Genomic DNA, 13,852 nt, shown 5'->3' on the forward strand with positions numbered 1-13,852 from the left:
ATAGGTAAAAGTTTGCGTCAAACTGTTCATTTTGCTGGGCACGCCAGTGTGCCACGTTATCCGGTTGTGGCACACTGGAATATAGGGTATGGCTTTCTAATTTTTCCCAACTATTTTAACTGCTTCAATTGAAATGAATTTATAATAATAGGAGAGTGAATTTAGTCTTCTTACCCTTCGATTTAGAAATAAGGTCCGCTAGAATTGTATATATAAAAAATAATAATACTCAGAATTTTATAGAGTGGTTTGTTTTATTCGAAATGACATACTTCCTGCAACTGTTTGGGTTGGAATTATTTGAAATCAAATCTTTAAGTTTTACGACCCACGGTTATACCGGCTAGGCTAAAGGACACGGTGATGATGAGAAATGAATGCAATGGTGGAATGAAAAAAGTGGGAGAAAACGGAAGAACCCCGAGAAAACCCATGCACATGGTGTTTCTCCACCACAAAATTCACTTGGTGCGAGCTGGGGTCGAACCAAGGGTCCCATGCACCAAAGGTGAACGCTTTATCACTGAGCCACCACGGCCCCTCTGAAATTATTTATAGGAGAGAGTGACTACTTTTATGAAAACTTGATATCGAACACATTTGTTTAAAAATACCAGCTTTTTGTGAAATATTGCTTAATATTCAGGAAAACCTAAGTCAATAAAATAATAATAATAATAATAATAATAATAATAATAATAATAATAATAATAAAAATAATAATAATAGTTATTATTATTATTATTATTATTATTATTATTATTATTATTATTATTATTATTATTATTATTATTATTATTATTATTATTATTATTATTATCATCTTAAATTTAAAACTCTCTGGACCTAGTGCATTGGCACAATTCCACGAATCAAAAAGAATGTGTTTACTTATAAGTGTAGAAGGACTTAATCCCTGTTGCTTTCAATATAAAAAGAAAGTGTCCAACTGTCAAATGATATGCTACATAAAATGCCCTATGCAACATAATGTAGTATAGAGTCATCATTCCAGGTTGTCTAAAGAACACTTTCGTTTTAGCAAGAAAGGAAGAAAATAGAAAATACTGAGTTTTGACCTAGTAGAAAGTTTGCAGATTTAAGGGAAAATGCACAGAGTTGTTGCATATAAAATGTAGTTCAGATTAATGGAGTAAGACACCGTAAACATTTTATTGTTTGAAATATACTGGGAGTGACCAAGCCATTACATATGAAAATATCGAAAGAGATACGTTAATGGTGTTAGTTGCAAACTTTTTTAGAAATGAAAAAATTAAGGAAATCTCTAAAACTCTGATATCACAGATTCAAATTGACTGACTGTTAAGTAAAACTGCTAAATCTGAGTAAAGCAAAAAAAAAAAAAAAAAAAAAAAAAAAGGTATTAATGACCTGTGTTAGTTTCAGACATATCATTCTCATATCAAAACTACGATAGAAGTAAATTATGAATAAAGTGGAATTCACAGCTCTGGAATACCAAAAAATGATTTTGCTAGATGTAACTTTTCAGAAAACTTTTTTATAAGGCTTTAGATTTATTATTATTTTTTTTTGTTTGTTTGTTTATTAGCTTCCCCATGCCGTAAACGTCGCCAACTCCTAGTGGCTCACTTGCCGGTAAATGGCGATCGTCGATATAGCGACGCGTCGAAGGATTGCCGCTAGCGTGCCACTAGTGGCAGGGATTCGTCGAGTCGAAGCAGATATCTAGAATCGGGGGTATTGAAGTTACCACAACGTAAGAACGAGGACTTCATTTTGGTCCGCGCTCGTTTGATTTGTCACGGAGAATCGTAAAGGGACCAACATGAACTATCGCCAGTCATGTGCATGCGGTTATTATTATATATTATTTTTCCCTGACGAATTGTTATTATAAGGACAATATTTGAGCTCCGGGGGTCAAGAGTAACTCCCGCCTTTACATCATGAAGTGAAAAATCTTGAGGTGGGTGCATATAATTGTATGAATTTAGTTGGCAACTGTCGTCGATCACTAGCAAGTGAATATGGGAGAACTATGAAAAAAGTAAATAGATGCTTGCCATTTTGTTATAAAATTACATGACGAGTGCATTTGATTTGATTCCGAACAGTTGTCTTCAAATATACACGGTTAAAGAAGCACTCTGATTAGAAATATTAAAAAGACTTCAACGATTTATCACTCTACAAGCTGTGTTTTCATAATCGCCTCCGTGACGAATTCGGAAGAACACGCAATTAGTAACCCTAAGGTTGATGGTTCACGCCCAGCTCAGGGCACTTTCGTTTTATTTTTTAAAAAATGTTTTTAGACTCATCTTGATGCAAAGAAATTACGCATATAGGCGATTTAACGTATTTTAGGGGAATAATTTTGTGGTTCGTTGGCGTCCCGTCGCTTCTCTGCCGGTGGTGGTATAATTTTCAAAACGGAAGTGGGACCAATTTTTGGCTGCGGGACCGCCAATTTTTGGGGACATGTCACTAGTTGCCTATCGGTGGTCCACCGACGCTTACGCCATGGGATTGTCCCCTCACGAGTGAGGCAGATTGTAATCGACCAAGAGTGTTTTGGAAAAATGGGAAATATCTTCCGACTTCGTCTTCTGAATAATACGTTTAGGATCAAGTCGAATCAAGGCTGCGCCACGGGAAGGTAGAACAAGTGAGGCAATCGTTCCAAGCACTAGGCTCGACAGCTTCCGTCTCATTCACGACTTAGACTCTTCAGGAAAAGTAACAAGTTTATTACTTGTAATTTATTCTTTGAGTCAAAGTATTTTGCAATAAACCATCGTTTTGTAAGATATTTTTACGATTGTATACTATTAATTTCGAAAATTGTACTCATAATATAATTTCCCATCATGGATTTGAAAAAATCAAAGTTGGAACAAAGAAAGATTTCCGATCCACATGTCTCTTCATGTTTGATATGGAAGTCTCATCTTCATTATTGACCCTTAATTTATTTTAGTCCTAGACAACGCGAATCGACGGGATGGCTCTAAGTGAAAACATTCATTTAGATGGTTAAGTAATCAGGAAATTCCTGCTGTTATTTCACGAAACACAACAGATCTTGAGGAAAAAAAAAAAAAAAAAAAAAAAACAATTTTGCTTACCAGGGGGAGGGAGTAAATCATCTGCTTACGTTTGCTTAACTAGGAAGAAGGCAAGGGCGCCGATCCTGGGGAGCCGGGTCCGCTCAAAGCTCATGTAGGCCTCCTTTGTATTTATGAATATACAATATTTGGCATTATTTGAGTGTAATTTGTCTTAAAATCCTCATATATATATCTTCTGCATTTGAAAGCCCCCCCCCCCAAATTTAAAGAGAAATTGGCGTCCTTGGAAGATCTAGTGAAATGAATAAAAATGTGATAACGTAATACTTGAACAACTCTATCTAATGGAGGAAAGTAAATTAGTATTTAACACTTCTTTCAGTTTTAAGCATTTCAAAGATTCTCGTAATTTATTAGCGTCCCGGATCTGCATTTTTGAAGTACGGGAACTTTATCTATACCTTAACGTGGGAATCGGTTTCGGACCATGCACTTAAGCCGCTTTGCCATAAGAGGCACAAGGAGTTTTTCTTTCGATTTCCTCAGGAATATTGCGAATGGTATAACTTTTAAAACTATGTTTAAAAAAGAATACACATCGACATAATAAGATGATAATCTGATACCTAGGAAATATATTGAATTGTTTTTAATTTGTTCTCACGCTTCCAAATCAGTACTTATGCTTTTTTTTTTATTCCAGCCTTTTAATATAAGCATTTCAGACTATTGCCTGTTCTAGGACGATACAATTCTAGTTCATGTATATGCTAGCTTTGGAAATACAGTAGAGTTTCGCTTATCCGACATAAACAGGCAGGCAGAACGCTGGATAATATGGATGTGTTAAGAAAAGACCTATTAAAAGTAAAACTTATGATATAATTTTACATATTACGCATCTAATAATAATGTTTTATAACAAATAACTGCACTGCACTGAATCAGGGACGTATCCAGCGTGAGGGCCTGAGAGGTGTCTCTCTCCGAAACTCAAGCACTTTTTAATAAACTTGCCTTTACCCTTTTGAGGTTCTTTTATATCAGTTTACTAGTAGTCAGTGTCCAAACTTTGGGCAATGTGCTGTTGTCTTGTTATAATTCTAAGAACATACCATAATGCCATTATGCCAGGTGCAGTGGCGTATTTAGGGGGGTGGCTTCCGGGCTTAAGCCCCCCACGAAATCTTACTTAGTATAGTAAAGTAAATGAAATATCTTGCAGAATTTTCACATTTCCAGGCAAAGCCCCCCCCCGAAAGTTAGCAAAGCCCCTCCCGAAACAAAATCGTAAATACGCCACTAACCAGGTGGAATTAAAGAACAGTTTTAAATAGGATTAACATTTCGTTTCCGTTCTGTTTTTAACTTTAATATATTAGAAAGATGCACTCAATGTCTTCTTGCTATTTTTGTTATGTGATATACGTAGCAGACAGTTTTCTTTAGTTACATTTCTCTCGAAAATATGTTTCATTTTGTTTGTGCTATAATGCAGTTTCCAAAATAAACCGGTTTATAAATGAAAAGTAGGAAAAAGTTTAAGAGAGGTACAGAACTGTTGCATTATTATTATTATTATTATTATTATTATTATTATTATTATTATTATTATTATTATTATTATTATTATTATTATTATTATTATTATTGATATTTAAAAACATTAGAATTACGTGCTTACGAGGATTCGTGTTGGGCCCCCTCCGAATAGAAAACCTGGATACGTGTCTGCACTAAATGATAGACGTATGAGTCAAGGTGTAGACGGGCGCGCTAGGCGATAGACTCCACAGCATGAAAAATAGATTAAGACCACAACTTGCAGATCTTCTTGCCGATTGGTGCTATTTGCAATGATATATCGGATCATATGGCATGTGGAACAAAGGATGGTCGGATAAGCGAGACCATGGTGTATTGGTGTTTCACGCACCTAAATCTGTAAAATGTTTGTATAAACAATTATCTTTCACTCCCTAGCTAAATTTGTGGGTATGATCACACACCTTGCCTCATAAAGTATAGTCATATAAAGCAAAACTTATTTTTTTTTAGCTAAAACCTAAAGAAAAGCCAGCTTCATTTTTTTATATATATATATAATGGCAAACTAGTCCACTTCATCACGATAAATCACGTTTGGTGCTAAAATGTCTTTTTCTGTCCGTATATATCCTTCACACTTCGTTGGAGACAAAATTGTTTTTTCCCCAAGAAAACAGGATGAGAGAAACTATACAACAGCATGAACAGAAAACAATAGCTATTACGGTAACAATAGTTCTCTAATCCTGGATAAATACGTCATTACAGCAAAATATCAGTAAGTTGTCCTTATTATATTGCTTCGGTTCTTATTAACATGAAAATTATAATGTATTGTAAAAAAAAAAAAGAAAAGAAAAGAAAAAAAGAAAAAAGAAAAGAAGTAAAAGAAAAAGAAATGGGATGGGATTCGATGTGGTGTCAAAATTATAAAATAACTACGACTCCGCCACTCTACCCACCGAACCACGGAGGTTACATGGTGTTAGCTCCTTTTTTTTTTTTTTTTAAGAAATAATCTTCATAACCATGGTCCGTATCGCTTCGAACCTTAAGATAAGAGTTTTTTCTGTTTAATTCTATATTTTCGTACGACATCTTAGTTACAGAAGCTAATTTATATTTGGCAGGCAATCTACACACTAGGTTTTAACCAATAAATGCAACATATTAGTCCACTATCCAGTTTCTTGATCCAATTTCTCGATTCCCCTACTGAATTCCCTCCGCAATTGTGATCTGCTACTGAAAAAATCCCTAGCAATCATCGTTGCCAGTATACACAAAACCGAGCATAATTTTGTTTTTTGCTTATATTTTTATTATTTTATTATATTTTTTGAAAATATCTCCTTAGATGAATTGCTTTCTATTATCTCCACATACTAATAACTGAATTTTACCCATAAACGTAAAAAAAAATTGAATAAATGCGAAAAATCTTGAGTTACAGTACACGCGCAATTTTTTTTGCGCATGGGAGTACATAATCCAGTCTCTGTCCATAAGAGCTGTAGAAAAGTCGGGGATGACAGCAGATCTCTTCAGAACCTGTTAGAGGGTGATCAATTAATGAAAAAAAATCAAAGGTAACACTTCCGCAACCGGGGCCTTCATTGTGAAATTCAATATTCAAAATGGCGTCCGCGCGCAAGTACTAAATTATATTTGAACTGAAATATCTTCTCACAGAAACAAGTTAGAAACTTCATTTTTGTACCAAATTAAAGATAATTGATAGTAGAAGTAAGAAAATTGGATATATTGTTTACATGTTGCTGCCATAATTAAAAATAACGGTTATTTGGGCCAAAAATTAGTTTTTCTCGTTTCTCTTTTTTCATTTCATGACAAATAACTATGAAGTTATTAAAAATATGAAAACGCAGCCCAAACTAATTAAAGGGGCATAATCTTAGCTTTCTATCGATACCACTATCTTTAGTAGATCTTAAAAAATGACGGAGCTATTTTAATTTAAGTGGCGCAGGGTGTAGCGTTTTTTGGACTGTTTAATAAATTACCGGAAGAAAACTCACTACGCGCAAAACTTTCAAAGCTATTACTTTTCACCAAATTAAAATAGTCCATTCATTTTATCGATAAATTAAAGGTAATAGTTTGCTGTGTCGTAGAAAGTGAAATAATAATGTTATTTCATTTGTCAAATATTATTATTAATATGTTTGTTCATGTAATGTGTAGCTAATGTAATTATTATATTGTTTTATTTTGCAGACTTGGATATCATGAGAATTTACTTTAATTTGATGGTAATATCATGTGTGCTTGTGAGAGCTAATATATTTAACTAAGGTTTTCTACAGTTTCAAAATATTTACGAATATATGACTTTACCTGTGCTTTTGAGAATATTTACATATTTCTTTTCAGAGCATAATGTAAAATTACTGACATTCAACATGAAACACTCATGTAATTTTTGGAACAATTGAAGAGGCAGTGACAGACAGCAGGAGTTGCACCATTTTCAAGCAGTAATTCACTCAGATACATTTCAAAGACGATAAACTTTGCTTTTGTGCAGAGGTAGTCTTTTAAGACATCTTGAATTTCAATTTTATTTTCCGATAAAGCCGAAAATCTCTCCATTTGCACCGGAGGAATGTGTACTTGACAGATTAGTTAGTAGTATAGGTAAGGTGGTTCCCTTTGGTATCTTTCCACATTTATGACCAATTTGATTAGATAGTCACATAAAATTCCTGCGGGCGCGTGTTTAAACATTTCTGCAGCTCCTGAAGAATACATCAAACAGATCAGTAAATGTTTGTAAACCTTTCACTCGAGTTTTACGAAGTTAGTTCATAACATCAGCAATAATTGCTGTATTCATTGATGAATGTCCTTCGAAAACGTACTCAGACGGTCCCAACAGCTTTTGCAAACCAGACTAAGTAGACTACTTTATTTGCTTGACGAAACAGTGGAAGTTTTCGTCTGTGAATGGTCTTCGACAACGGAGTTGTTTTGTACAAAAATCGCTCGTTTTGGAATGCCACATAAGCTTCATGGCTACGTGTCAGGTAATTCAAGATTTCTTCTGCATTAGAATCTGGTACAACTTCATTCGACATGAAATGGTACAACTTTACAGGACTGTGAACTTTGTACGGGATTTCCCTGCGCTCCATAAACTTTTACCATTCTGTTAACAGAGTTACGAACTTCATCAAGTGCATTACCAAGGAACTCATGGTCTATTTGTGATATACCAAGAATCTGACTGAAGATTTGGCATGTCGAAAGAACTTCGTGGTACGACAGTTTCCACTCCGTAATATAATTCTTTCTGTGCGTCTGACCCATAATTCCTTCCGATGATTTCTTAGATCTATTTATAATCTGTTCAAGTATCATATCAGCACCAATTGCGCTAAATACATTGTTCGTTCTTCTGACTACGAAGTGACCATTCATGAACTGAGCATTTATTTCCGGGTGATGAGTCTACAAATTTCTAATTTGTTCAAGATAGAGGGAAATTGATTCGATTGAATGCCATGAATACCGGTAGCAACTGCTGTACAATATACAGATGCAGCGGCCAGTATCCTTCCCTGTCAGCTCTTATAAGGCTTTTCAGCAGAAATAAAATATGTAAAAACTGTTCAAGACAGTGACACTGCTCCGAGATTGAGCTGAGTTCTGCAAAGCTTCAATATTTCATCTGAATTAATGACCAACTCCAAGAACTGATAAGAGGACGTTAAGCTTGTCTTTCTTTCATAATTGTAATAGTGTCAACGAACTGCTTAATGACAGACGTACAATATTCAAATTCTTTTTCCAGGAAAGCCTTCCCTTTAGCATAAACACATCTACAATCATAAACATACCTCTCACTGCCCTAACGTAGATAGTTCCCTTTAGAATACTCTCTGTTACTTTGAACCCAAAAATTTTCTATGAAAAGAGACTCCAAGCCACTACCAGAAATGTACTTTCCTGTACAGACAAGGCCATGTGGAATGATCCTAGCGTGAGGACAATGAAAATTCATTGCTCCTAAGTTGAATTTCGGCAGCAATGTGATACACTCCTTCGTCATATACTACAGGCATTGAAGATTGGTTTGAGTGTATAAGTAGGCTCTGGAAGTTTTTTCATTGCTGTGTATACACTATTTTATTCCGTTACTGGATACGGCAGTACTGGAAGAAAGCCAACTTGTTTCTTGGAAACATCCGTTATTATCACATTCACAGTACTCCGCGTTAGAGTGGATTCTTTAGTTTCTAGTTCGTATGCAGCATGCATTATGTCTTGAGTAAACTCCTTCTGACGCAGATTATCGATGTCCAAATCATACAGTTCGGGAAAAATTGTCAGCATGTTTTGAATCGATATAGGTTGTACCTTCCTTTCTTATTTCTTCAATTGCTGAGATGTAAGCGAGGATCGAAGATGACTGGAGGTCTTGCTAATACCGACTTCGACAATTTCGGTTTCGATGGGACTTTTGTTGGCACTTTCCGGTAAAGCACCATGACTGTATCGTGGCTATCAAGGATTCCTGACAGAATAGCCTCTTAACGGTAGAAATTGTCCATAGCTCCTACCGTGAAACTATCACCCTGAAAGTGGCTTGAAAAAGACAAGGTGGAGGAACAGGTCTTAGTGTATATTGTTCAAGGCTGCTTCGTGCTTGCTTGATATCTTTATAGCCAACTGACACACCTAATTTATTTATAGTTGAAATCAGTTGTCTGATTTTGCATTTCTCATGAATTGAATGTGCCACCATGAAATACATGGAGGTTGCTTTCCTACTACAATATATATTATAGAATAAAGCCTGGAAGATTGATATCAATAGATTCTGAAAATTTAGATTTTGTTGGTCGGAAAATTCTTCAAGATCATTTTCACTGTTTTCGTCAGTGATATTAGATCTTCGTATGCGTCTCAGATATGATGTTCAACTTGACCACTTGTAGGACTTCTGCTAGGAAATCCAAAAGAAGTTGAGGAATTCTAGTTGTTGGCCAGGACTTACGAAGTTGCTGACTGTCTCCAAATTCTCCTTCAATACCGAAATATGTGTGAAGGAGAGCCGTTCGTACTTCTTTCGCTGCACCCGTAACTATGTTAATCGATCTCAGTTTGTCAGCTACTTCTTCAGCACTAAATAATGAGTTGAAACCTAGAATCGGTTTATTTCTTTTCGAAGGCTTCGAAAACCTTACTTTTTCCCCAAAGTTTAACTTCGTTGTTATTAAAAGTCAGTTCACTGTTTCCATTAATGAAGTCTCGAATTTCCGACAATGTTAATACACACCCTCATCCAATAGTTTCTCGATAATTGGTGCCACTTTATTAAACACTGCATTTTTATTAGTTTTCTTAAACTCGGTAGTTGTGTTATTTAATTTCTGAGAATATTTATTGAACTTCAGAAGATAGTACTCAAGACAGGCCTTATGATAATAGAGATCTGCACCGAAAACAGGTAATTTATCCTCCAAATCACAAGTTCTCGTAAATTCGTCATCTTTAAAGAACATGGTTGCGGATAAAAATGTAGTTGCACGATTTCATTATCATATTCTGTACTTTAGTTTAATTCCGATGTGTTACACATAAAACATTTCTTGCTTTCTTGTTTGAAGATGGTGATTGTCGAACTGGAATATCTACTCTTATTTTCTTTGCCATTGGCTCAGATAGAGATTTTGTTGAACGTTGATCCAGCTCCTCACTTTCACTTCGTTAACTTTTCTTTTTCTTCCGTAACAACACATTCTTCTTTGAATATAACATATAGAATGCGTTATTACAATGATACACAAATTCTGCACCTCGCTGAAGATCCTTAAATCTTTTCAGAACACCATCCTTGCGAATTTCAGCCGCAGCTATAACATCTTCTCTCCCTCGGAAAGACGACATTCTTTTACCTGAAGATTTGTCACGATTCTGGCAAATGATGCAGGCATTTACGTCTAATACAGATGCAGAGGAAGAGGTGTCTTGGGATAGGGAGATGCCAAACAGGTTTTCTATAGTCATTGTCTAGGATATTGGTGTCCACTGTCCACATTAGAGTCTGCAACATTAGCTACATATTATATGAACAAACATGTTAATAATAATATTTGACAAATGAAATAACATTATTATAGCATTTCCTACGACACAGCGATCCTATCGATTTAATTTATCGATAAAATAAATGGACTATTTTAATTTGGTGAAAAGTAATAGCTCTTTGAAAGTTTTGCGCGTAGTGTTTTTCCGATAATTTATTAAACAGTCCAAAAAACGCTACACCCTGCGCCATTAAATTTAAATAGCTCCGTCATTTTCTAAGATCTACTAAAGATATTGGTAACAATAGAAAGCTAAGATTATGCTCCTTTAATTAGTTTGGGCTGCGTTTTCATATTTTTAATAACTTCATAGTTATTTGTCATAAAATGAAAAAAGAGAAACGAGAAAAACTATTTTATGGCCCAAATAACCGTTATTTTTAAATATGGAGGCAACATGTAAACAATATCCAGTTTTCTTACTTCTACTATCAATTATCTTTAATTTGGTACAAAAACGAAGTTTCTAACTTGTTTCTGTGAGAAGATATTTCAGTTCAAATATAATTTAGTACTTGCGCGCGGGCGCCATTTTGAATATTGAATTTTACAGTGAAGGCCCCGGTTGCGGAAGTGTTACCTTCGATTTTTTTCATTAATTGATCACCCTCTAACAGGTTCTGAAGAGATCTGCTGTCATCCCCGACTTTTCTACAGCTCTTATGTACAGAGCCTAGACTAACATCCGATTGAGATATCAATCGACCGCTTAAACCGCTCGATTACTGCTTATCAGCTATCAAATACTATTTTGATTTTTGTGTGAAGTCTTCTTCAGATTCACGCCACGAATGAATTTGCAGCTAATAACTTAAAGTTTTAGCTCTTGAAACATTTTTTTTTGCTCAATTCACGTTTTATCTTACTTCATAATAACTTCTGTAAAACACTTGAACCCGTCATTTGATTGTTGTTGGAGGGATCGTATTTTTTTTTTTCATAATTAGGAAACTGGATATGCAAATCCATTGAACGTGCGGATTTAATTTCTTGAAATTGTAAAATCATGTAACACTTGATTAATGTACTACAATATTAGGTAATATATTATGAATGGTATAACACAGTATTTTTTTTCGATAGCAATTTGATCCACTCAGAAGCGGGCGTATTACGCAATCACAATTCCGAAGAGGACTAGATAATATGGGTCTCAGCACATTAGAAAGATTGTACTTGTCGGAACCTGAAATCAATGCGCTGTGCCTATTGTACCAAGATCCAAACGATCCTGAAAGAGTGTGTTGGAACACATTTGAAAGTGACATAGATAGTGGTAAGTTGACCAATACTTTCTAATAATAATATTAGTCATTCGTTTACCGTTTACTTGCGATCCTATTGCCTTTCCCCAATACGTTCATTAGTACCATTAATTGATAACTAAGCTTTAAGTGAACAAACTTGAAACTTTTATTCGTGAGCGTCTTAACGTGTGAACTAGGAAGCAAGCATAAATTGATGAAATACTAACAAATTGTAATATGAACCTTTGTTCTTTTTTGATAGTAAAATGCTTATAACGGCGATAACAATATTGCAACTATAAAATGAATAAGATAATTATATTAGAGTAAAATTGCTCGTGGGGATTCTGACAAGTAAAGGGTCCAAATGGATGAATTGAGTTGCGGGATGCCTGATAGAGAGTGTAAAAACAAGTGTATGTGCAAAGTTATAGTGGCTGAGCGCCATAAGAAACAGAGGGGAAGAGGATAAAAGTTGATGGGAGAAGGGCTATGCTATATTATAGAAATACACCAAATAAACTGTTGAATCGTAAAATAGTGAAAGATAGACAATGTAAACGGTGGTAATTTCACATATTGGTAAGGTAGGTGCAGATAAATACGCCATGTTAAAGGTGTATTTTTTATGGCCTTAATTTTCACGAAACACAAAGAACAAGACATGTACGTTGCAGAGTAGCCTTTTCTGCGTGTAGGAAAAAATGTGGCAATGACGCGACTCGCTTCTATTTGGTACACACAGTAAAAGAAAAAGGTGTTACGAAGTGGCGTATTTACCAGCACGTGCAGGTAATTAAGCCAAGTCTAGGATACTACTAGAAACCTGTAATAAACCTTGCAACTGCTTACATCGCCTGCATTATAGGAACTCAAATATTACTACACAACATGGCTGAAGAAAAAAAAATAGAATAACCAAATTGCAAGATGAAGATAAATATAAAATGCAAAAACGTTAATCTCCAAAGTTGAAATGAAGTACCAAACTGAAAAGTTTTAGACCATAAGAAGTAAAACAAACAGTGTCACTGCACTTTGACTTTAAAAAACTACAACGATATTACATGGAACATATGGAACAAATGAAAATATCTTGGAGATTTGCGGTCAGTCCTGCACAAGTCCTGGCGTATTTCGCTGTACCATGTTTGGTATTGATTTAGTAGCCATGGATTCACAAATACTGAAATTACACTTACAAAACAAAGTGTTCCTAGACGGACACGAAATAAGTCGTACATTGCTGTAAACAATCGGCAATGTTCTGAGTTAGCATGATGCTAATAAATGATTCTTACTTCTATTGAAATAATAACGTCCTTCTACGGAACCTTCCCGAAGTAAACAACATTGCACGGCATGGCGGTCTCAGCGCTGTCGTTCGGAGTATTCGTCAAATTCGACTTGTCCAAGACCATAACATATATTGGAAGCGCATTTAACGGATTTCGTGGGAAATGTCCCAGTACTGAACACTTGGCGTATTTAGCTGCACTGGCGTATATACCTGAAGTTACCTTAAAAGAAGAATGGGCAGAGTAGATCACAAACCTCCGTCGCCATCTTGAAATCCACCATTTTGAAATTTGTTATATTATTTGAAATAGAAAGGTAGTCATGCGGCACATATGTTAAGACTGTATTTTGATCAGGAACGCAATTCTGCTGTCCATTTTGTCACATCACTAACCATTAATTATGGCCTGTTTTTTCCCTTTGGATACCATCACAACACATTCTTGAAATGCCCACCATGTGCAACGATGGTGTGTTCCACACGTCTCTTCCACTCCTCATGCACAGCCAGTAATGTCTTTGGGTACACAGAAGCACAAATATCCTCAATCCGCTGCACGAGATGTGGTAAATTCAGGATCTTGAT

General features: G+C 35.4%; 1 protein-coding gene across 1 annotated transcript in view; it reads left to right on the forward strand.

The window, feature by feature from the left end:
• Nucleotides 1-13,852, forward strand: part of LOC145679576 (uncharacterized) — a 694,799-nt gene that overhangs the window by 386,536 nt on the left and 294,411 nt on the right. Inside the window, exon 7 of the mRNA XM_081750156.1 lies at nt 11,804-11,996. Coding sequence (XP_081606282.1) covers nt 11,804-11,996 — 193 coding nt within the window. The remainder of the gene's footprint in view (nt 1-11,803; nt 11,997-13,852) is intronic.

The sequence above is a fragment of the Thermobia domestica genome, chromosome 1, assembly GCF_964235325.1.
Source record: "Thermobia domestica chromosome 1, izTheDome1.hap1.1, whole genome shotgun sequence".
Classification (NCBI taxonomy): Eukaryota; Metazoa; Arthropoda; class Insecta; order Zygentoma; family Lepismatidae; genus Thermobia; species Thermobia domestica.